General features: G+C 42.8%; 1 protein-coding gene across 4 annotated transcripts; it reads right to left on the bottom strand.

The window, feature by feature from the left end:
* Positions 1-7,078: 7,078 nt before the first annotated feature.
* Positions 7,079-22,255, bottom strand: LRR1 (leucine rich repeat protein 1). 4 transcript variants are annotated; one of them, XM_072115992.1, is made up of 4 exons: positions 21,917-22,255; positions 13,926-14,024; positions 11,892-12,619; positions 7,079-8,754 (listed from the first exon to the last, which is right to left on the bottom strand). In XM_072115992.1, the coding sequence occupies exons 1-4, from the start codon at positions 22,100-22,102 to the stop codon at positions 8,499-8,501; spliced, it is 1,269 nt and encodes a 422-aa protein (XP_071972093.1). In that variant the 5' UTR covers positions 22,103-22,255; the 3' UTR covers positions 7,079-8,498. The 4 variants fall into 4 exon arrangements, with proteins under 4 accessions (XP_071972093.1, XP_071972094.1, XP_071972096.1 ...); XM_072115993.1 differs by having other exon boundaries at positions 13,926-14,018; XM_072115995.1 differs by lacking the exon at positions 21,917-22,255 and adding an exon at positions 14,316-14,373.
* Positions 22,256-22,446: the final 191 nt, after the last annotated feature.

Genomic DNA, 22,446 nt, shown 5'->3' with positions numbered 1-22,446 from the left:
TCATTCCAACCAATGATAGTATAAAGGTGGGACAAGGAATGAAGTGGGTCTGCTGGGTGTAGAGGAGGTTACTTCAAAAACGCGAGCAGCCAATCATAAGGCGCGCTTTAGAGGCGACCTGTGGTCGTGGAAATTAGAACATGGGTGATATATTTCAAAAGGCGGCGCTAGTGTGACAAGTCAGCTAAGACATCACATACAAAGCTTCATGGGGGAGGACAAGAAGACAGGCTCAGCCCTTTACATAAGATATATGTACATCTAAGGCTTCGACAAGATGGCTTCCTCCACAGGCAGCTATAGATAGCGCTGGGAGGCGGGGCTAGCTGTGCTGTGTCTGCATCATTGCATTATTGTTATACGTCAGTGGCTGTAAGATACTGAATAACAACGTGGTGTTGTCTATGGATTATGTGTTGGAGCTTAGTTATAGTCACTTAATTAGGGATGGGCTGCAATATCAGGCACATCCTCTAGACACGAGTGGCGCTGTTTATTGTCTATATCACTCATTGTTTCCCATCCAGTCCCTTTCAATGCCAATAGCAGAGCTGCAGTGTACAGCATAGTACAGGGATATAGCTGACAGCCTTTATTAACCACAATGGAGATTCTTCATCAGCTCTGCCAATAAGGAGCATGTCCTGTGCATACAGCTGCAGGGCTGGATGGCTCCAGTCCAACATGGCTCCAGTCCAGAAACAAGCAAGGATGTGCTGCTCACATATTACTGAATACACATTGTACTAGAATAATACAAAGTTCCTCTTAATAATAATCACACAGGTTCAGACTTCCATGAACGTTAATATATTAAGTTATTATTTTGGCAATATTGTACCGTAACGGGCAGCCTATTGAGGACACTCCACCACCAGTAATCTGGTGGTAGATGTCCTCTAACTACATTGCAAAGGGGAGAGGAACCAAAATAAGAGGGGGAGATGAGAAGGGCCACCAATGAGGGGGTATGAGTGCTGTCAAAAATGAGGGACATGAGAGTCCACAATATAAGGAGGGAGATGAGTGGGGACACAATAAGAGGTGGAGATGAGAGTGCCACAAATGAGGTGGGCCACAATATAGGGCGTCACAATAAGAAGGGGAGATACCAGGGGGCCCATAGCAAGAGAGGGAAAATTAAGTGTGAAGATAAGAGGGGCTAAAACTGAGGAGGGAGATGAGTAAGGCCACAATGAGAGTTAGAAATTAGGGTGCCACAAATGATGGAGGTCTCAATAAGAAGGGAATATACCAGGGAGCCCACAACAAGAAGGGGGAAATGAGGGGACACAATATGAGGAAAAAATAAGTGGGGAAGATGAGAGGCGGACAAAATAAGTGGGGGGAGATACCAAGGGGCCACAATATTAATAGGAGATGAGTGAGACCACAATATTAGGTGGAAATGAGGGGCCACAATATGAGATGAGTGAGGACACAATATGAGGGGGAGGTGAGAGAAGCCACAGGATGAGGTAGTTATGAGGGGCGACAGTATTGATGGGGAGATAGATGTGGAACCAATTGCTTTTTATAAGAGGTCTTACTTTATGTTGGACCCTGAGGGCACGTTCACACATTGCGCTTTTGTTGCGTTTTCATTGCGTTTTAAAACGCATTACAACAGCTGAGGAGAGGTGATTTGCCTAATTACATTGCTGTTTACATTTGTTAACACAATGTTAATGCATGCGTTAACATCACGTTTACAATGCGTTTTGTAAACGGAAACGTTCACAGTAATGTAATTAGGCAAATCACCTCTCCTCAGCTGTTGTAATGCGTTTGAAAACGCAATGAAAACGCAACCAAAGCGCATCGTGTGAACGCGCCCGGAGGCAATTGAATTGCACTTTGAAACACTCATCAAGTACATCGTGAATAACTCCTCCCTGAATCCAGATGTGTTGAAACCTAGAAACTTGTGTTCAGTAAGTAGGGACATGTGTTTGCTACTTGCCAGACACAAGCCTTTAGGTCAAGACACATACGATACAATAGTAATTTATTGATCCCCTAGGCGGAAATGGTTTTGTACATAGTGTTACGGCAGTTGTTACACACACAGACAGGCCTAACATTACTGTTACACACATACACACAGTAGGAGAGGCGTGTTCTAACATGTTGCTAGTTCTTAGTTGCAAACAAGCAGTTACAGAACAGTACAGGTTAACAAGACCACATTACATGAGGTGAAACAATAACAGTACGAAATACAATAGTGACAATAACAAGTATGCGTTTCCTATTAACCCCTTAACGCTCTGCGCCGTATAAGGAGTGTATGAAGAGGGCTCACGGGCTGAGTCCTCTTCATACAAGGGTGGGGGTTGTTGCATATTGCAGAAAAACCCCACCGCTAATAACCGCGGTCGGTGCTTGCACCGATCACAGCTATTGACCCTTTCATTGCCGCCAGCAAAGTTGCCTGTGGCGTCTATAAGACGGCAAAGCGCGGGCACCGCCATCTTTATTAGATGGTCTAAAAAATAGTGGGAAAAAAAAAGAAAAAAAAAAAGTTTAAAAATTTTTTAATAAAATATCAAAAATTCAAATCACCCCCCTTTCCCTAGAACTGATATAAAACATAATAAACAGTAAAAATCACAAACATATTAGGTATCGCCGTGTCCCAAAATGCCCGATCTACCTCCGAGGCGGGAAATGGCGCCCAAATGTCTGAAATGCGACTTTTACACCTTTTTACATCACATAAAAAAAATGAAATAAAAAATGATCAAAATGTCGCACAGTCCTCAGAATGGTAGCAATGAAAACGTCGGCAAAAATGACACCTCACACAGCTCCGTGCGCTAAAGTATGAAAAAGTTATTAGCGTCAGAAGATGGCAAATTTTTTTTTTTCTTTTTTGTACACATTCGTTTAATTTTTGAAAATGTATTAAAACACAATAAAACCTACATAAATTTGGTATCACCGCGCTCGCACCGAACCAAAGAATAAAGCTGAGGTGTTATTTTGAGTGCACAGTCAGGGCGCGTTCATAATGCGACGCTAGCGCACAGGGGGCGGAGTTTGGGGCGATCGCGTATGCGTTTCCAGAGAAACGCATGCGATTGGGTTATTAATCGCATGCGTTTCCCATGCTGCTGTCGCTCCGGTCCGGGCGCCATGTAAACAAACATGGCCGCCGGAGCAGCGCTGCATTCAGCTTCCGGCCGGACCCGACAACCTTCCGGCCCTCGTACACAATGCTGTGTATAGGGACGGATAGGCGTACCCGGCCACGGCCGGCCGGGAGCGGAGTCCAGCGCTCCGGCGGCCATGTTTGTTTACATGGCGCCCGGACCGAAGCGACAGCAGCGCTGGATACCGGAGGGCACCGGAAGGTAAGTACATCTTTATTGTTTGAAGCAGCCCGCTCCCGGCCACCTATAGTTTTTTCAAAACTCTGACAACCCCTTTAAATGCAAGACATCGGGTACTGGTTACTGATTGCATGCATTTAACTGGAAACAGATATGCCAATGGACCAAGGCCCGCCCGGGCTCTAGCGTTGGGTTTGTTAACGCTCCGCTAGCACCACCTGTGTCCGCATCCTCATCGGAGACATTGCTAGACCCCCCCCCTCCCCCCTCTATTTTTTATTCTCCTGTGTTCTTCCTGACTTGTCTCTGTGTTGTTGTAATAATTTGTTTCCATATCTGGATGGCTTATCTTATCCCCCAAACTCACATGACCTTCTTATCAAAACATGAAGTTCCCTGAGTTTATAGTTTTTACACTGATGAATACTCTGACGTGCGTGTTGCTCTTGCTGATTTATTATGTAGTTTTGTATTTGAATGTTTATGTTTTTACTGTCAAAAATTATTTGACAAAACCTTATTAAAAATACAGTAAAATAAAAAAGGAATGTCAAACCAGAACATAAGCAGTATGAAAAAGTGTGTGGATAACCAATGGACAGTGGCGTAACTAGGAGAGGCAGGGCCCCATAGCCTGCTGAAATATACATATTTATATACTCGCCACACATTTATACACTCATGCGCAAACATAGAGCATGTACACATCACAGATACAGCATATTTACATCACATATATGTTATATACATGTTATGCTGTACAATATGAAGCATAATATGTATATAATATTGAAAATCATCCACTCTTTAATGTGTCATGTTGGGTGATTGGGCCCCCTGACACTGCAGGCCCCATAGTAGCTGCTATGGCTGCTACCACTGTAGTTACGCCCCTGCCGATGGAGCAAACTGATAAAAATCAAGACCATCTGTTTTACGTAGAAACCAATGTAAAAATTCTGATGGAAAGGAATCTTCCATGAGCCTTACGTTACTTCTGAGGACAAAATTGCTTAGCAGTTTGCATCCAACTATCTGCTCTAATAATGGAAGAGGTCATGACAGACACCACTAGAAGTCCATTAAAATCAAAATGGAAGCAAAAATGCCGATGGGAACCGTGTTTGTCGACATTTAAGCAAATACTTATTTCTGTTTATCTGGGCAAATAATTGAGCAATAAATCAGCTACACAAATAATTCAGTGTGAGAGGAAACTCATTTTAACTCTGAGAACAAGCAACTACAAGCAGATGTTGTCCTGGCTGGACCCAAGTGCTGAAGGATGCAGCCAGAAGTACTAAAAACATCACATTATATGCATCTGTATAGCATTAACATATTCCATAATATTCTTATGGTAGTGTCCAAACATGGGGGACCCCTGACATGCAGGAGGAATGCAAAAAGGGAGTCAATTGTAGTAAGCTTTCTGACAGTTGTCTAATGGCCCCAGCTTTATTAAACCCCCTTTTATAATGAGGGTGGCAAAAAAAAACCCACCTATGTTAGTGTAAAAGACGCAAAGCAGTGGGACAATCACATGGACGGTTTCCTTCCAGTGTTTATGGAATCCTTCCTACCAGACTATTAAGACATGATCTTTGACTTGACCTTTATACAGTATACCAGAAAATGTCCCCCCCCCCCCCCAACCACTCAAAAAATACAACCTCTTTCAACTAGATATGATGAGGTTAGTGTAATTTACTTCCTGTTATGTTAAGTTTCCTGTCACTTTCAATATGAATACAATAACCACCTATGTAAATGAAGGATGTCAATGCAAAGCGCCCCTGTGTACTGCAGGCTCAGCAGTCTAAGGCACCTTTCACATTTATGTTTTTCCACACACTGAGACACTGAACAAACTGACTGAAAACTGATTGAACTCTGATGAGAAATGTCAGTTTTTCTCTGACCAAACCCTGATCAGACTCTGACGTGATCCGCAACGCAAGTGTGAAAGAGACCTTCGTGTTGAGCATGAGACGAGGGGCATTCTTTCTTTCACATGAATTGCATTTAATTTCTGGCAAAATAATAAACTCTCTCCCCTCTGTGTTATTTGTGTAATTGACAGCTGCTGCTTCTATTGCTGCCATCTGGCATTGAGTTGCATACTCTTGTTGCCAGAGGAGCTGCTCACCCTGAACCAGTGAATGTTGGTCGGCTACAGGAATAAAGTTACACAGTTCATGAAACGCCCTGAAACTACAACCTCCCACTAATGACTGTGCTAATTGTTTGTGCTGAGAATTGTGATCCATCTGGTGCCTAGATAGTCAGATCGTTCCTACCATATACTGCAATACTGCAGTATATGGCATTTCTGCACACTATACATCACAATGAGCCACTGGCTCATTGTAATGAATAGGCAGAAGCCATTCAGCCTCGGGTCAAACGAAGACCCGAGGCTACCATGGCAACCGATCGCCGCCCCCCCCGATAACATTCGGGGGAGCGATGATCGCAGGTAACATGGCAGCGCCCATGCGCCTCCATGCTTTCCGTGCCTCCGGCAAAGAAAAGGTAAGCACCGACCGCGGGTGTTAGCGATGGGTCTTTGCTGCGATATGCAGCAAAGCCCATCTCTGTATGAAGAGGGCTCAGCCCGTGAGCCCTCTTCATACACCCTTCATAGCTCCGTGGAGGGGTTAATAATAATAATTCACACACCCAGGCTTGAAAAAGGTGTCCAACACCAAAACGTTGCCACTTGCCTCAAGATCACCAACTTTTGAATTCTACCTCTGGAGCGCTGCTCGCTTCTTCGTGTATATATATAAATTTTAGAGACCCATTTATTTATCAAAAGTAACTTATTGCCCCCTGTCCCATCACAACTTTCAATCGTATTGACATCCTGAGGACACCAATGAAGGGTCCCTGTAACAGGAAGAGTCCAGAGCAGGAGCTCCAATTATAATCCAGACTTGTCCACACCTTCTCACTCCTCCTGTAGTCCCAGGTAGCCAAGGACATATCACATTAAAATAGCACTGAGCGTGGGACGCCTTGGACTACGTTGGACAGTCTAGTCAACTCTGTGCTGGGGTGCTAACAGAAAGGGCTCTAAGTGCCACCTCTGGCACCCATGTACCAGGTTCGAGTGGATGGCCAAAAGTGTCAAGGTGTACAAAAAAGCATGGTCGTGTATGTACTTCCTCAGGAAGAGCAAATCCTTCAACATTTGCAGTAAGATGCTGAGGATGTTATACGTCATTTTCTTGCCGTCATCAGCTGGGGAGAGGAGGTGGGGGATATTTTTTTTTCCTCCTGTGATGAAATGCTATGTACATTTTTTTTCTGTTTTTCATATGTATTGTAATTTTCTTGCCTAGGCCAATGGTACAGTTTCGCCCCTGGGGATCAATAGTCATATTGTATAACATTCCCAGACACTGTGTAAAAAAATATATATCCCACTACAAATGTAGTAAAAAACTGCCAGCTCACCCAAACACGATACCTCAAAGATGGCACTCCGACCTCGGCTCCCCTTCGGTGCACGGAAAGATAATCCACAGCCGTCTAACAGGTAGGTTATGATTAAGACGCTCAGCGTCGAAACGCGTCAACCTTATTCTCTCCTCACGTGAACTCGTGCATCTTTTTATTGAACAAAGGATAATTCAAGACTCGGCGAGGATTCCCTTTGTATAGTGCTGGAGTGCTCTTCTTTTCATTCCCAGACGCTCTCACACAGTGTATTACAATGAGACACTGACGTCCAAGAATTGGTTCAATAAATAAAAGTTGCATTTATTAAAATTATCTTTAAAATCTTCCATTTTACATAAAAATAAACAATTACATATCCAGACAGTGTCAGGTTTCATGCTCCAAGAACATTTTACGTAAAGACCAGTTGCCCAATACAAATTTCTGAAAGACACCACTTGGCACTGCCTCTGTGCGCCTCATCATTTTGGGGTTTGCTTTTTTGGAATCCATCCATCATTTTGAAATGTATGGTCGCCATACCTGGGGAAGGGGGGTGATTGCTTCACCATAAACAGTAACACAGCACATGGGCACAGACCCATAGTACTTTACGACTGGTCCTCTTCTAATGGTTTAGATGAGGCAAACATTCACACTTCACATTCCCATACAAAGGCTAAGGCACATTTACTAAAATGTAGGCTAAAATTAAGGTGGACTGAACCCTGAAGAGATTTCTTATGTTAGAGTTGAGTAACTATAAGACACTAGTACTGGTCTACTGTGGGACTTCGGATCAATAAATACTTACCTTTCTTACTTGCAAAACAGCATCTCCAAACTGTAATGGTTATTATATTAGGGAAGAGGGACTCAATCACAGGTCACTATGATACATGGAGTCCCATCCTCTGCACGGTGGTTGATCTCTGAAATTCAGCCATTTAGGTCCAGAATTCACAAACCAACTACAGTGGTCTGAATTAAGTCTTCCAGTCTTGACCTGGTATTTTCAGTGTGTCAGTAAGAGGGGTAACTAGTATTTTGTTGGCACATTGTAAAAATAAAAAAAATCACTTCACACTTAACGCTTCTAGTTGTATAGTGCCTGCGTTACCTGTATAGGAATGGTATAATGCACCTATTATGCTACATGCATCCCCTGGGTGAAGACACCTGTTAAGTCATGGTAATACAATGGGTTGTCAATCAATGCTGCTGCAAAAGTCTAGAAAAAGGTAAAAGGGCATAGATAATACACCACAATGTTCCAAATGCAGGGCTTATAGATGTAAAACAAGAAGCCCTGGATCAGGATCTACACACTAACACCAGGTACTACCTATATCAGTGTGCAAGATTTGTCTGGAGTGTTCCTTTAACACTAACCGCATCACAAGTTCTTGTAGGAGACAGATGAATTCTTGTATATATTAGATATTTTGAGTGACAGAAACAGGACAGAAATACACTTGGACGCCATAATAAATAATTATTCCATTCTGCACAATAAAGGTGCATCCTATTCTGAGAACTGTAATACTACGCCAGCTGGATAGCTAAGGGTTACACATCACTGCTCCAATGCACGGTGCAGCTAGTTTGTCTTCTGAATTGGTACTGAAAAGGCGACCTGCATATTCATTATGAATCAGGGACACTGCCAAGGCAGAAGGCGCTGTGATATAAGATTGTGAAGAGGGTGCCAGGACTTTACACCCTGGTGCTCTGCAAGTATTTATCAAGGAACATGGAGTAGCAGGTGAGAGAACAGAAGTAACAGATGATGGGGGCCTCGGTGCCCCCCATAGAGTCCACAAGGACAACTGTCTGAGACACCTGGTGTAGATTCATTACAACAATCGTCTGGATAAAGGAAGACAAGCACGGCCCTCCGCAGTCACACGTTTTAGCCACTGACAGATCCTGGCAGAGGTGCTTGGGTATCACTTGTGGTCCATATGAGATTCTAGAGGGAAAAGAATAAAATAAGTTTTATTGCCAAACTCGTCCCATTATCCATCACATTTAACAAGCTTACTGGCAGATGAAAATCTACAAACACATCATTACATTGTTAGAATTTGGTTATTACCCTGAAAATAAAAAGCAGAATCAAAAACGTTTTTTATTTTAGGAAACTAGGGCTGGTTATGGTGCTCACCCTTCATGCCATTCATACAAGTACATAATAAATGAAGGAAGAGACCCAGCAGTAATAACTGTTCAGGTTTCACAAGCAGCAGAAAATGAGGTCAGAGAACAATTACAGGAGAGGAAAGGAGGTAAAAAAAAATAAAAATCTATTTAATCTCATTAATTGAAACGCTTAATAACACCTTTGGGAGTCTGTCATTATCTTTCTGCCTATTAAACTAAACATAGACTGGGTTGAAAGATATGAAAATCTGCAAACGAGATGGCAAATGCCCTGTAGGGTTCTCCTCCCCGAACCCTGCCCTGTGCCTGGCCTTAGTCTTCGCCTATTACTGACATTGCTACACAGACGCGTGCCTGCTACAGTCCGGAGAACAGACCAGAGAGGGATAAAAGAAATGTCAGAATTGGGCAAAGAGGAGAAGTAAGGGGAACATTTATTACTGCTCATGTAACACAGCACCTCCCGAAATAATGAAAACATTTGAGAATATGTCATAGGACACAGGCAACAAACACTTCTACAAGTTGGAAGTTTTTTCATAATATTTTTTTTTTTATGTCATTGTGTCCGAAGTCTTTTTTTTTTTTTAATATAAGGAAGTGTCATCTCTGCATTGATTCACACAAGTTGTCAGCATAGGGAAGACCAGAGCCAACACAGAAACTCTTACTTCTCACTTCCCTCTGGATAAATGCCATGAGATGATTGATCACGGAGACTGGAGGCCAAACACTTATGTACTAACATAGGCTCTGTGTAAACAGGCATAGCCGTGCTGGCTGACATAAGTAACAGGAACAACACACAAAGGGGGAGATTTATCAGAAGCGTCAGATGTGGTGTCAAATGGTCTAGTAGCCCATGGCAACAAATCAAAGCTCAGCTTTCTGTGGAAGGATTAAAACTGAGCTCTTATTGGTTGCCATGGGCAACTAGAACAGTTCTGCTCTCACACACTTCTGATAAATCTCCCCCTTTAAAGTGTCAGAATAGACTGCGCTAAGGAAAAATGTGTCACCTTTCTTATAAGGTGATTTAAAAAAAAAAAAAAAAAAAACCCTCTCACCTGCTTATGTGACAGCTATAACCATGAAATAAAGAGGCTTTGCCTTAAATGGGTTTTCCATTAATTCACAAGAAAAGAAGGAATAAGGAAAAATAAAATAAAGTGTCTCCTAATGAATCTTCACCAAAATGGGTCATTATTCACAGGACACACTGCAGTCAGTGACCCCAGTGTCACCCAGAAATGCCCTGTGACCTTCAACACTTCCCTCCCAGCTGGCAGTGCCAGTGAAGAGCCAGCAGGAGAAACACTGGCACTGGGAGCAGGAGAATGGGAAGTGCACCTGTGGACATTTTTTTTTTATTTCTGGAGCACCTCTTTAATTAAGATTTATCCTCTTATTAAAAAAAAAAAAAAAAAAAGGATACCCCCCCCACAATAAGCTGTAGAATATGGGTATGAAAGTCCCAATGAACTTCCCCATTGTAAATATTACTTCCAGGATAGCCATCCGTATATCTCATAGAGGTGCAAAGTACCTACCAATACAGAAATGTCAGGAAAACAGACGGATCCCCTTTGAACCATAAATATGACTATTAGAGCAGAGGTCTTTGGACCTGGAGAACCACCGATGATCAATACTGGGAAATGTAGTACAAACAAGGATGATGTTGTATTTGTGTATTATATAGTCTCTCCTGTAAGGGTCTGTATGAGGTAACTACATAAACCTCCAGGACTCTCAGTATGAGAGCTGCACAGTCACTGCGGAGGACACCCTCCCTCTTTACTTCTGCAATGAATAGAGAATAACCACTAAATGACAGAAAATCAATCACCGAGGAAGCTATGAAGGAGGATGCTGGCTCCTTCCCGATGCATTACGGATCTTCCATATGTAACAGCAGATTCCCTATAATTCACGTGCAGTCTGCTGCTACTTATAAAGGACCTAAATCACATCTACCTATGGCATCATTAATGAAATGAGAGAGGCCATATTTCACATGATGCTTTAAAAGATTGAATTGTATTCCCAACCTTTGCTAGCCTGAAGCTAAATATAACAAATTGAGTCACACCACAAACCGACATAATAGCAGCCCTCTCCGTACAGACTAACCCATACCTGCGGCACAAAAGCGCGGCCACCTTGGCCATTATTGTCGATGAACCTTCGCCATGACAGTTGGAGTTTGTACGAGACTCCAGGCATTGTCACTTCTGAAAATCTGTTACAATGTGCTAGTGTGACATTGTAACAGACCATCAGTAACTCCACCATATACTGCAATTCAGCTGTATTGCAACATAAAAGCCCTAACACTGAAAAATAAAGAGTTGTGGATTTTCAAATAAAGGGAGTTAAAAAAAAAACAACACACAAAACAAAACCTAGGTATTCTCATTTGGAAACTGAACCACAACTCTCCGTGGGTTATGCCTGGTATTGCAACTAAGCTTTACTAAAGTAATTTGAGCGGAGCTACAATGCAAATACAACCTTTGGGCAGGAGTGCAGTCCTTTTTGGAGGAAGCTGCCACAGGACAAAGAACTAGATTTCCAAAGTAAAGATAGTCATAAAATTGTATCTCTAGTTATCTTGGATAATTGGATAAAGGTGCGATCACAGGTACCGCTCTGACTATGTTTAGAAACAAAATCAAAGCACATGGTTTCGGTAACCAGCACCAGGTTTCTTGTATTGTTTAAATGCAAGACACTGGTTATCAGTCGCATGCGTTTCCATAGAAATGAATATGCGATTTGGCCGAGGTATATCCCCGTGCATTTTGAGTCGGTTTCTAAAAGGAGTCATAGCGGTTCCCGTGTCCGCACCGCAAGCTTCTCTGCATGCAGATATCCTCCACGGTCACAGCTGTGATCTCTGGTCTGATAAAACTCACTAGAAAAACACCCCACACAATACGCTACCTGTAAGTAAGAGTAGCCCTTGAAGCGGTTTCCAGTAATGTAAGTGGGATCTTTAGTTGGATGTCAGGTACCATTGGATTTGCTTTGGCAAATGGATTACCGAATAGATCCAGATTCTCAAGTACTAATGTTTTGAAGCTGTTGGGAAGATAAGGAAGTTTATTTTTGGTGGCAGAAAGAAAACGCAGTTTACTCAACTTGCCAATGGCAAAAGGCAACTGGACAAGCTCGTTGCCGTCAAGCTTCAGGCTGACAAGTTCTCTGAAGTTGCATAACTGAAAAGGAAGAGCCTTTAGTTTATTTTCACTCAGGTCCAAAGACTTCAGAGAGTTCCTCAATGTAGAGTTACACAACTCTACCTCAAACGTCTCCAGAAAGTTATTGTGCAGGATGAGCTCCTGGAGACACACCAGGTCACCAATGGTCTTTGGCAGCTTCTTGATATGGTTACTGCTTAGATCGAGTTTCTGAAGTCTCTTCAAGCAAAGCATCCGCATGTCCACTCGAGCGAGCTTGCAGAAGGAGACCTGAAGATGCTCCAATGAATAGGGGAAGCTCTTTGTTAGAGGATAGTCTTTTTTGCAAGTAATAATCATTTTAGCTCTTGGCTTTTCAATTTCAGAGGTCTTTGCCGGTGTCAAACGTGACAGTGGTACAGGACTGGCATCTGTGCCCTTGTGTGCTAAACTCACTGCGGAAATAAAGTTCTTCAGGTTGGAGACATCAGCCTAAGGATAATATAAAAAAAAATTATAAAGGGCGAGGAATGAAGAATTTAGATAAGTTTAGAGAGAATTTTTTTTTTCCAAGAAGGGTAAGAGCTTTGTCTGGTTATGCAACAGAACTATATTCTACTGACACACAAAATAACATTTTTCCCCCTAAACTCAGCAAACTTATAATGGCAGTCCAATGGTTTAACCAGTGCAGATAGTAGACAAGCCTTCTTGTCCAGCTATTCCTCTGCCTCCATAAAAAGAAAGTAGAGATAGCTGCAACACAAAATGGGAGTCAGGGAACCCCTATTACTGAGAGAATACAAAACTGCAGATGTGGAACTTACAACTATCAGACATTTATATTATAGAAAGGCATATTCTGTGGACATGTACCAGAGGAGAAAAGTCCTTTAAAAAAACACAATGTTTTTCCAGCAATAGTTGTGTCGCACCATTCTGAGGGCCATGTTTTGGGAACTTCTGAGAAAGCAGCTAATAGGGTGACAGCATAACAGAATTAACACCCTTGATTAAACATGTCAGTTTCCCAATCCACATACATAAAGTGAACAGGGGTGACACATCAATCTTAGCAGGTAGTGTGTACGTTGGTCATATGGATGTATTAGGATGTAATAAACTGTGTGTATAGGTCACTGTAACTACAATGCCTATTAGAATGGAAGTGAGGATGTAAAACTCACATTGAATGTGCTTTCTATTTAGGGTTGCACAGCTGTAACACTGAGGCTGCGTTTAGACATTCAACCAGGATTGGGTTTTGAGACAGGGAGGAGGTTGAGCCAATGGCAGATGCGTGCAAATAGTTACATGCGTCAGTGTTTTGCACATTTTAATATGCAAAAAAAAACAGCACCTGTTACAGATAGCATGTGTGTCTGTTAAAACATATTTACAATTAGGCCAAACCCTCCCAGTCTGGTTTGCATTTTGAAACACAATTCAGACGCAACGTGTGAACAATGCCTCAGCCTGAGAATCTGTGTCCTGATTGGCTAGGCTACTAGTGCATGTGTGGAGAGCTCTGCATTATGGGAAGAGGAGGAAACTGCTCTGGCCTCAGTGCCCTTGGCTGATGTCACAATCAGGAAGTGCCTGCCCACTTCAGGAAAAGATGGAAATGATTTTTCAAGGCCTGATTGATATACCAGGATGGTTTGCAGGATAGGAAGATGCCAGAAGCATGATGAAGGTACTGTTGGAATTGTTGCCAATTGCTCTCCAAAACTATTTTTGGCCTGTTATGCTTTAAAGTAAACCTCAGCGGATGTACTGCCCAGGCATCTTAACGTACCTTACTGAGACATATATCCAACGCTGGCTCTCTAAGTCGTATTGTGGCCTTTCCTTCACTTATAAACTTGGAAAACAAATTCTCAATATTCTCCTGTAGCTGCAAGAAAGAATCAGGTGATCAGCATGAATGATGCAAAAAGAACATGATACTGCGAGATGGAAAGAAGCAAAAGTTGTCCGAGTGCCCCAGCATGTAACTGATCACAACTGCACATCTTTCATTAGCCTCCATAGCTCAATGGTTGTTAGTAATACAGTGGTTAGTAATAGTCTACACATCTGACATCTACCTTATCAGTCATAGAAACAAAGAAATAGGAATGGGTAAAGAGATTAAATACCACTATTGATCATGTACCCGCTTCAACAGATAAAGCAGAGCACATACAGTCCAGTGTGTTCCCTCCATGGTGAATATGTGCGCTGGTCAGAAGGGAAGATTCTGCATAACAAATGTCAACATATGACTAGAGCTTCAGGCAAGTGGAATGTTTTTCATGCAGGATTCTGGGGCACAGACGCCATCTAGTGGTAAAGCGAGGATAATACCAGAACAAGGGTCAAAGATGTTTTTACTTGTGAAGTGCATACATTTTGGTATCTTCAGGTATCCCTTCATTCATTTAACACTATACAGGTCCAACCAGAGGAAACTAATGCACAGTGCACAGTACATTTATGGATCTGCAGAATGTTCATTTATGCTAATTTGCAATATATGGGTTAAAATCTGCAGCAAAAATCTCAAGTAGACTTTTTGCACATATTTACAGATTCAAGCTATTGCAGTGGGGATTTCAAAGGCACTCACCATTCTATTTTTCCTTCACTTTGAAATGGACATTACCTTATGTTTTGAATAGAGCACCACCACGGATGCTACAGATGAAGGTGGAGCCTTTGAAACGCGTTTAGCGACATAGCAATAACAAATGGTGATATGCCAATATAAAGTTGTTGCTTGCTTTCAATGCCATATATTGCTTTAAATCCGAGACAGAGAGAAGTGGTGTTCTAAAGCTACAGAACCTTGAGAACAAACTTGCAACAGAAACTCTACTAAAGTGCTGCCAGAGGTCACAATGATTCACCACGCATCATAGTAGTGTGATGAGACGCAATTACCCCCAAAAATAATTGCCATGCGTAAAAGTACGCTTGGCTATTATTCCCGGTAGCGTGCAGGCTGAGCGCTGGATCGCTCACCAGGACACGTGGCAAAGTGATCTGTGTCAGCAGCGCGCTGTAGAGACCCGGAGCAAGATCGCAGGCCCAGGGGAGACGTGGACAGCGGGGCCAAAGCCAATGCCACACACCGCCCACACTGTGCTCACTACACTCTATGTGTAGTGAATGTGTATTGGGTGTGTGTGTGCGGCGAGCGTGCGTGCAGGGAAGATGATTTTCATGTATAAATGGCGTCTGCTAACATTATATACAGCTAAGAGTTAAATATTTTTATAACAGAAAATTTAAAACTCCTATTCTGCTAAAAAATACTCCCCAAAAATAGTAAGAGGAGTATTATTACCCTTCTGTAAAAATGCTAGTGCGACCTCTGAGTGCTGCCATATTTACACTTGTGGTGCATCCGGGACTTTTTAGTATGCATGCGCAGGAAAAGAAACCAGATTATCCATGTAAGTAAATAAGAGACGCCAAAACAAGTTCTACCCCTGGTCAGATTTTTATCTCCCGGAAGTAAACAATGAAGCTTCCTATAGAATGATAGCAAACAGAGGTCTAGGAAACTGTGCGGAATTTATACAGAAAGTAAATTGGTAAAACTGTAGAACTTTTCATTATACAAACAATATTTAAATGGATGAAACTGGACAGCCCCTTTAAATTCGCTCCAGCCCCATGGCATATGTCCATTGTTCTGGTGAAGCTGATATAATTATACCCTGACTTTAAAGCGTATGAGCTCCATGTTCAGTTTTACAAGGCACAATACACAAGCTGTGGGGGGCAACGCAGAGTTTACTACTTCACCTTTACCTTCTATCCTCTCAAAAACCTGATGAATGTTGGTGGGAAAACGATTAGTGACCCTTAAAGGAAACCTACCATAGTCATTCTGACCCACACATTTCTGCACATAGCACAAGACCTCTGTGATAGTACGCGCAGTCCCCTTGGGAGCCTGCGGTGTGCATGCCCTAATGCTCCTGAGGATTCGCCACCAACTCTCAGGACCGAGGAAGGGAGGGTGGGGGGAGGCGGGATGCTACATAGCTGCCCTATTATGCTAATGCCAAAGTCCTGTGATGCACACAGAAGCGCCAAGTGGGTTATTAACGAAGACAAGAATCTATAGTTATAACGAAACGGATGGATTATATGCTTAACCAAAATATGTTCCTGCATCATCTCAGCTACACTAATGTGCAGGTATGTGTGGGTCAGAACGAGCATTTCCTTTAACCAGAGCTTTACAATGGCTCGCTGGCGTTATGGTGGTCCAGTACAGCTTAATTAATACAGGCTTAGGGTGCGTTCACACGTTCAGCTTTTCAGATGCAGTTTTTGATGTCCAAACCAGGAGTGTAGTGGAAAATAAGGAGGAACAGCACATCTCAATGATACGTTCTTAACAATTATGATCACCACCTTGGCTTCAAAAACTGCAAGTGAAAAACCTGAACGTGTGAACGCACCCTTAATTATCTGTGCTTTAACAATTCAATTAAAAGGGGTTTTCAGAGATTTTAGAAAAACCCTGTAGGAGAAGGAGTGGGGTGGCTTACCTGGTGCTGGGACACTCGGATACTTCTGGTCTTTGGCAGATGAGCGCCCTCCTCAGATCATGGGGCATCACATGTGACTCAGAGGAATTGAGGACTTGTGGTCCAAGAAGGCCAGTCATTCACCAAAGTGGGTCCTGCGACCCCCAGGTCAGGCAAAGAAGGCCAAAAGTACGTAGTGGTGCAGGAAGCAGGTAAGTGTTCTGTATACTTGCCACCACTGCACCCAGAATTCCTAGAAAATCCCTCAAACCCCTAAACGCTCTGCGCCGTAGCTCTATGGCACAGAGGTGTATGAAGAGGTCTCACGGGCTGCATATTGCAGCAAACCCCCACTGCTAATAACTGCGGTCGGTTCTTGCACCGATTGTGGCTATTAACCCCTCCGATGCTGCCGGCGGCATTTAATCTGATCTGATCTTGGATCTGATTGTAGCTCCCCTGAACGTCATCGAGTCTGCATGGTTTCTGCAGTTTCGGTACAATGAGCCAGTGGCTCATTGTAACGTATACTGTGCAGAAATGCCATGTACTGCAATACAGTAGTATAACAGTATATGGTAGGAATGATCAGACCATCAAGGGTTAATGTACCATAGAACAGTGATGGCTAACCTATGGCACTGGCACCAGAGGTGGTACTCAGAGCCCTTTCTGTGGGCACCCAGGCCATCACCAGAGATGAGTCCAGGTATCTTCCTGCAGTCCCAGACAGCCCAGGACTTGCTGTGCACAGAGCTATTTTAAAGTGACAGCGCTACCTGGGACTATTTCCTGCTTTATTGGTGTCCTCAGGGGCTGATATCAATGAAAACTGTGACAGAGAAGGGAGTATAAATCACAAATTACATTTCTGTGTTGGCACTTTGCGATAAATAAGCGGGTCTTTGTTGTAGTTTGGGCACTCGGCCTCTAAAAGGTTTGCCATCACTGCACTAAAGGGTGTTAAGGAGGTCGCACTGGTTTCGGACGCCATCTTGACTACTGTCCGCCATCTTAGATACAGCGGCCATGTTCCCTGACCATTGTCAAGTTAATGTCATGATTCAAACTTCATTTTATGTAACCTGTTTGCTGGCCTGTCAGCTAATACCCTTTGACATTTAATGAGAAGCCAATCTGTCCTCGAAGCTGCATAATAATATGATTCTGGAGCCACTTATCATCTTCTTAGTATAAACAATATCTGTGTACAAGGTCTCTGAGAACTGCGCACAATTAATTAACTTTCTTTTCCCAGAATTTGCTGATGACCAATAGCTTTGCAGTATACTATTCACGCCCCTTTGATGATTCTTCTGTTTGTTATATATTATGCATTTTCATTATTAAAGGGGAGAAGATCTTGACTAAGAAATTGACGTATGTCTTGGTCCTTATGTTCAATCATGAAAGGGTTAATTAGGACTCACCTTACAAAAGTCAAGAGGGCTGTTGGGGCCCTGCATAAAAATCCCTGACAAGGGTTTAAAAAAGTTTTTAAATCAATTTAAAAATGTTAAAAACCTAAAAGTTCAAATCAACCCCCTTTCCCTGAACTGACATAAAACGTAAGTTATTAGCTTCAGAAGATAGCAATTTTTTTTTTTTTTACACATTTGTTTAATTTTTTTAAATGTATGAAAACCCACTAAACTTACCTTATATACTCGAGTATAAGCCTAGTTTTTCAGCACAAAAAATGTGCTGAAAAACCCAAACTCGGCTTATACTCGAGTCAAAAAATAAATATATCTAAACTGACCTTTCTGGCGACCCCTGTATATCTTCTGTGCGATCTGTCCGGCAGCGGCGGCAGGCTATATACACTGGGGCAGGGTCTGGCAGGCTATATACACTGGGGCAGGGTCTGGCAGGCTATATACACTGGGGCAGGGTCTGGCAGGCTATATACACTGGGGCAGGGTCTGGCAGGCTATATACACTGGGGCAGGGTCTGGCAGGCTATATACACTGGGGCAGGGTCTGGCAGGCTATATACACTGGGGCAGGGTCTGGCAGGCTATATACACTGGGGCAGGGTCTGGCAGGCTATATACACTGGGGCAGGGTCTGGCAGGCTATATACACTGGGGCAGGGTCTGGCAGGCTATATACACTGGGGCAGGGTCTGGCAGGCTATATACACTGGGGCAGGGTCTGGCAGGCTATATACACTGGGGCAGGGTCTGGCAGGCTATATACACTGGGGCAGGGTCTGGCAGGCTATATACACTGGGGCAGGGTCTGGCAGGCTATATACACTGGGGCAGGGTCTGGCAGGCTATATACACTGGGGCAGGGGCTGGCTGGCTATATACACTGGGGCAGGGTCTGGCTGGCTATATACACTGGGGCAGAGCCTGGCTGGCTATATACTGTGGAGGCTGTGACCAATGCATTTCCCACCCTCGGCTTATACTTGAGTCAATAGGTTTTCCCAGTATTTTGTGGTAAAATTAGGGGCCTCGGCTTATACTCAGGTCGGCTTATACTCGAGTATATACGGTATATGAATTTGACATCACCGCGATCGTACCAAACCAAAGTATAAAACAGGGGTGTTATATGGAGCGCACGGCGAAAGTCGTAACTGAGCCCACAAGAATGTGATGCGAACATGGGATTTTGTCCAATTTTTCCACATTTAGAATTTTTTTCCAGCTTCCCAATACATGGCATGGAATAATAAATAACGTGACATAGAAGTCAAAGTAAAATTTGTTACGCAAAAAAAAGCCCCCACACAGCTCTGTACACAGAAAAATTAAAAAGTTATGGATCTTTGAAGGTAAAGAGCGAGAAATTTGCGAAATAAAACCCTGCGTCCTTAAGGGGATAATGACCACTGTATCATTTTTTTACGCCGGTCATAAAGGGTACTTTTCCGGACACAATGAGCTTACCAGGTGACCCGATCCCATCCTCCAGCAACCTAAAGTTCTAAGCCCAACTACAAATGAAAATGAGGATGCATAAAACCCATGACATCATAAAGCAGACATTTCAGAAACGTCACTTTATTTGGGTGGTTTGACCATCTGCCTGGAAAGCAGAACATTTCAAACTTTGAAAAAAAAAAAAAGAATTTTTCTTAACTTTTGCTAAATTAAACTTATTTTCAGAACGAAACGCAAAAAAAATATTACAACCCCTTAAGGATGCAGCCATTTTGTAGCTTAAAGGGGTTATCCGGGTTTAATTTTTTTTTTATGGCCGGGCTGGGGAGGGATAGTTAAACATAATAAACATTGACTTACCTTCTCCGGCGCCGCCGATGTCCCGCGCCGCGGTCACTTCGTTCCGTGCCCCTGTAAACAAACAGGGGCACGGAAGCCGCGCACAGGGAGCTTCCGGTCCGCGTTGTGGACGGCTCCTCCCATCCGTCTCTATCTCTCAGCGTTGTAAGCGCTGGGAGATGGTGCGCATGGGAGCTTCCAGCCGGCCGGCCACTCCCTGTGCGCCGGTGTAATGAAACCGGCGCACGGAGAAGACGGGCTGCGGCGCGGGACATCGGCAGCACCGGAGGAGGTAAGTACATGTTTATTATGTTTAAATAGCCCTCCCCAGCCCGGCCATAAAAAAAAATTTAAACCCGGATAACCCCTTTAAGGCTCAGCCCCATTTTTTGTATTCTGACCTGCGTCTCTTTATATGGTTATAACTTTTGAACACTGTTACTTATCAAAGCGATTCTGAGATAGTTTTTTTCCCCACATGTTGTACTTCATTTTAGTGCTAAATGTTGGCTGATAAGTTTTGCGTTTATTTTCCAAAAAAAAGAAAGATTATGAATTTTTTGAAAATTTTCACTTTTTTGAAATTCTAAATCATTACATTTTCAGGCAGATAGATTTACCACCTAAATAACTTGCCGAATAACATTTCCCATTTGTCTACTTTACATTTTCATAATTTTTGAAATGTCTGGATAATATATTTTGATGTCGCGCAGCCTACAAATCGAATAGCGATTTTCAGAATTGACTATTTTGGGGATAAATACTGTTCTGAATGAAATTTTACATATTTAGCATAAAACCCCCTACCTATCAACCCATTTTCAAATGTGCACCCCTTAAGCTATCAGAAACAGCTTTTAGGAAGATCGTTAACCCCTTGAGATCTTCTTAGTTTCCTCATTGGCCCCTTTTGTAGGCTATAAAATTTAAGTTTTTTCGTTATTGGGGCCATGTGATGGCATTTTTTTTGCGGGATGAGATGCTTTTTCCAGTGTTACCATTTTGGGGTTGGTATCACCTATTGTTGAAAATTTAGGAACTCGTTTTTGAGGGCAGGAGTAGAAAAGCATCAATTCTGTACTGGATTTTTTCCAGTGTTCTCCGTATATCCTAATAATCCTGTTATCTTTATTCTATGGGTCGATACGATTCCAGACTTGAATATATTTTCTTACTTTTTACTAAATTTGTCAAATAAAACCGTAATGTGGTGAACAAACCATAAAGTGGCATAACATTTTTACTTTTTTGGCTACAGAGCTGGTTGATGGCTTGTTTTTTGCAGGACATGTTGTACTTTGCCACAGTATCATTATGAAGTACATATGATTTTGATCACTTTTTATTGCATTTTTTGTAAGATTGGATAGGTAAAAATGATAATTTTTGGTGGGTTTTCAACATTTTTTTTTTTTACGGCGTTCATCGTACGGATTCAATAATGATTTACTTTTATTCTACGGGTTGTTACGGACGCGGTGATACTATATATATATGTGGGGTTTTTGTTATGATTTAGACTTTTTTTGGGGGGTTATATGTTTCTTTATATGTTATGGGGCTTATGGGCATTTTTATTGATTTATTACTTTATTTTTTATTGAATAACATTTTTGTTTTACTTTCTCCACCATGGAACATGAACAAGCAATCATCTGATTGCTTGTTCATGATAATATTCTGCAATACTGATCGTGGGGGAATGACCCCCCAGAGGCATGTTAGATGCCGCGTTCACGCTGACCGCGGCATTTAACGGGTTACACACCCGCCATCGGAGCGTTGGTGATAAGGGGTTAATGGATGGTCTCATGATTCATTTTTCTGTCTTTGGAGTGTAAAGTTTTGTGCTAAATGTTGGCACAGATTGTATCATCTGTATTATAAGAGGTTATGTTATCCCATCAATAATCTGCACCCTATAAAGATGGGTCCTGCAGAGCACAGGTTCCAGCTGCTGCAGAACTTCTTCCTCCGCTCTATTTAGCATCACACCCTAAGGATAAGGAGTAGGCACTCGCCTTGTATCTGGAGCCAGCCTTGTCCTTGATGGTACAGATCATGAGGTAGATGGGTCCTCTCTGCCCGGAGCCCTTCTCCTCCTGCCTCCCCACTGACAGCACGGCGCGGGTCCCTCTGCCTCTATTCCTCATGCCGAATGTAGGGAGCATGCGGTTTATCACCTCCACCTCACACTGCAGCTTCATGGCGCCGGTAACGTCTGTGTCTGCCTTATTCCGCCGCAGAATCCGCCGCGCCGCTCTATCCCACCATGACAATGACAACTTTGTGTTCCCGCTCAGCAGCTCGGTGACGTCACTGCACCGCCGACTCCTCCAGGGTGATAGAGAGGACGGGCAGGAAAGCCGCCTATGTGGCGTTGTTGTGTTATCCATGCTGCTAAAATATGCACAAGAGTTTGGAACTTGTAATAAAAGAACAAAGCTTATACCGGGTGCATAAATGCGCTAGAGAAAATATAACAGCTCCTTGTAGGAAGTTTGTCTCCTAATAAGAGGTTATCCAGGGTGTACAAAGATGGTGGCACTAA

This window comes from Engystomops pustulosus, chromosome 7 (assembly GCF_040894005.1).
Source record: "Engystomops pustulosus chromosome 7, aEngPut4.maternal, whole genome shotgun sequence".
NCBI classification, from domain to species: Eukaryota; Metazoa; Chordata; class Amphibia; order Anura; family Leptodactylidae; genus Engystomops; species Engystomops pustulosus.
The sequence above is the reverse complement of the archived record's forward strand: the minus strand, read 5'-3'. Positions and strand labels throughout refer to the sequence as shown.

What these genes read in the sequence shown, in the direction of transcription:
- LRR1 (XM_072115992.1), bottom strand. Translation starts at nt 22,102, where the DNA reads ATGAAGCTGCAGTGTGAGGTGGAGGTGATAAACCGCATGCTCCCTACA. An exon ending in AGGCTGGCTCCAGATACAAG is followed by an intron (nt 14,025 to 21,916) that starts GCGAGTGCCTAC and finishes TCTTTCTTGCAG; the next exon opens with CTACAGGAGAATATTGAGAA. An exon ending in AGGGCTACTCTTACTTACAG is followed by an intron (nt 8,755 to 11,891) that starts GTAGCGTATTGT and finishes TTTTCCCTCTAG; the next exon opens with AATCTCATATGGACCACAAG.